At 40.3% G+C, this 860-nt stretch overlaps 1 protein-coding gene across 1 annotated transcript in view; it reads left to right on the plus strand.

Annotated features, from left to right (window-relative positions):
- Positions 1–318: 318 nt before the first annotated feature.
- Positions 319–860, plus strand: part of LOC104467807 (hemicentin-1-like) — a gene marked incomplete at both ends in the record, with an annotated part of 10,468 nt that continues 9,926 nt past the window's right edge. The window contains one exon of the mRNA XM_010081722.1: positions 319–480. Within this exon, the coding sequence (XP_010080024.1) occupies positions 319–480 (162 nt within the window). The remainder of the gene's footprint in view (positions 481–860) is intronic.

Here is an 860-nt window from a genome sequence, read left to right on the forward strand (position 1 = left end):
GGTCCCTTCCCACCCAAACCATCCTATGATTCCATTATTCTAATTAGCCTTCCCAACTCTCAAACACTGAAGGACTGCAAATGAAATAATTTAAATTTTTGTGAATTATAGGAACAGGAATGACTATTAGGTTGCCTTCAGTCAGATTTCCAGATGCATCCAAAGAGCAGCGAATCCATTCATAGGATGTGAAAGATTTTTGCGGCTTGACCCTTTGGCAAAGCTCAGCAATTCAGCTTTATTTTAGTAAAGCAGGATCCTGTGGAATACTGTTTGCTGGCGCTATGATTAATACTATTAATGTATTTCCCTCCATAGTTCCGCCGAGTGTTGTTGGTGCTAATCCTGAGAATTTGACTGTTGTGGTGAATAATTTCATCTCACTGACTTGTGAGGCCACTGGCTTTCCACCTCCTGATCTCAGCTGGCTCAAGAATGGAAAACCTATCAGTTCGAATACCAACACTTTTATTGTGCCTGGTGAGGAATTAACTTTTGTATGTTTTGTCTTCATAAGGGCAATGGCCATTATTTACAAAGCCATTATATTGTTGGTATTGCTCCAGTGAGTAGGCAAGACACTTGGCCTACTGTGTTTAATAATTTTTTCGCTGTTCGGTGGGTTCACTTTTAAAGAAAACTCGCTCAGACTGAAAGCACTGAAATAAACTTGTGGAAAAGACTAGACGGCGAGTCGCATAACAGGGGTGCTCTGATACAGGGATTGAGTCACTTTGACTCACATTTCAAAGAAATTATCAGAAATTGTGACAGAGGCTAAGATAAACTCTGCTGGCTTACATGACAAACAGTAAAAAACTTCCCATTGACTTCAGTGGGAAACCAAATTAACCCTGCTG

Source organism: Pterocles gutturalis, unplaced genomic scaffold (genome assembly GCF_000699245.1).
Source record: "Pterocles gutturalis isolate BGI_N339 unplaced genomic scaffold, ASM69924v1 scaffold47034, whole genome shotgun sequence".
Taxonomy (NCBI): Eukaryota; Metazoa; Chordata; class Aves; order Pterocliformes; family Pteroclidae; genus Pterocles; species Pterocles gutturalis.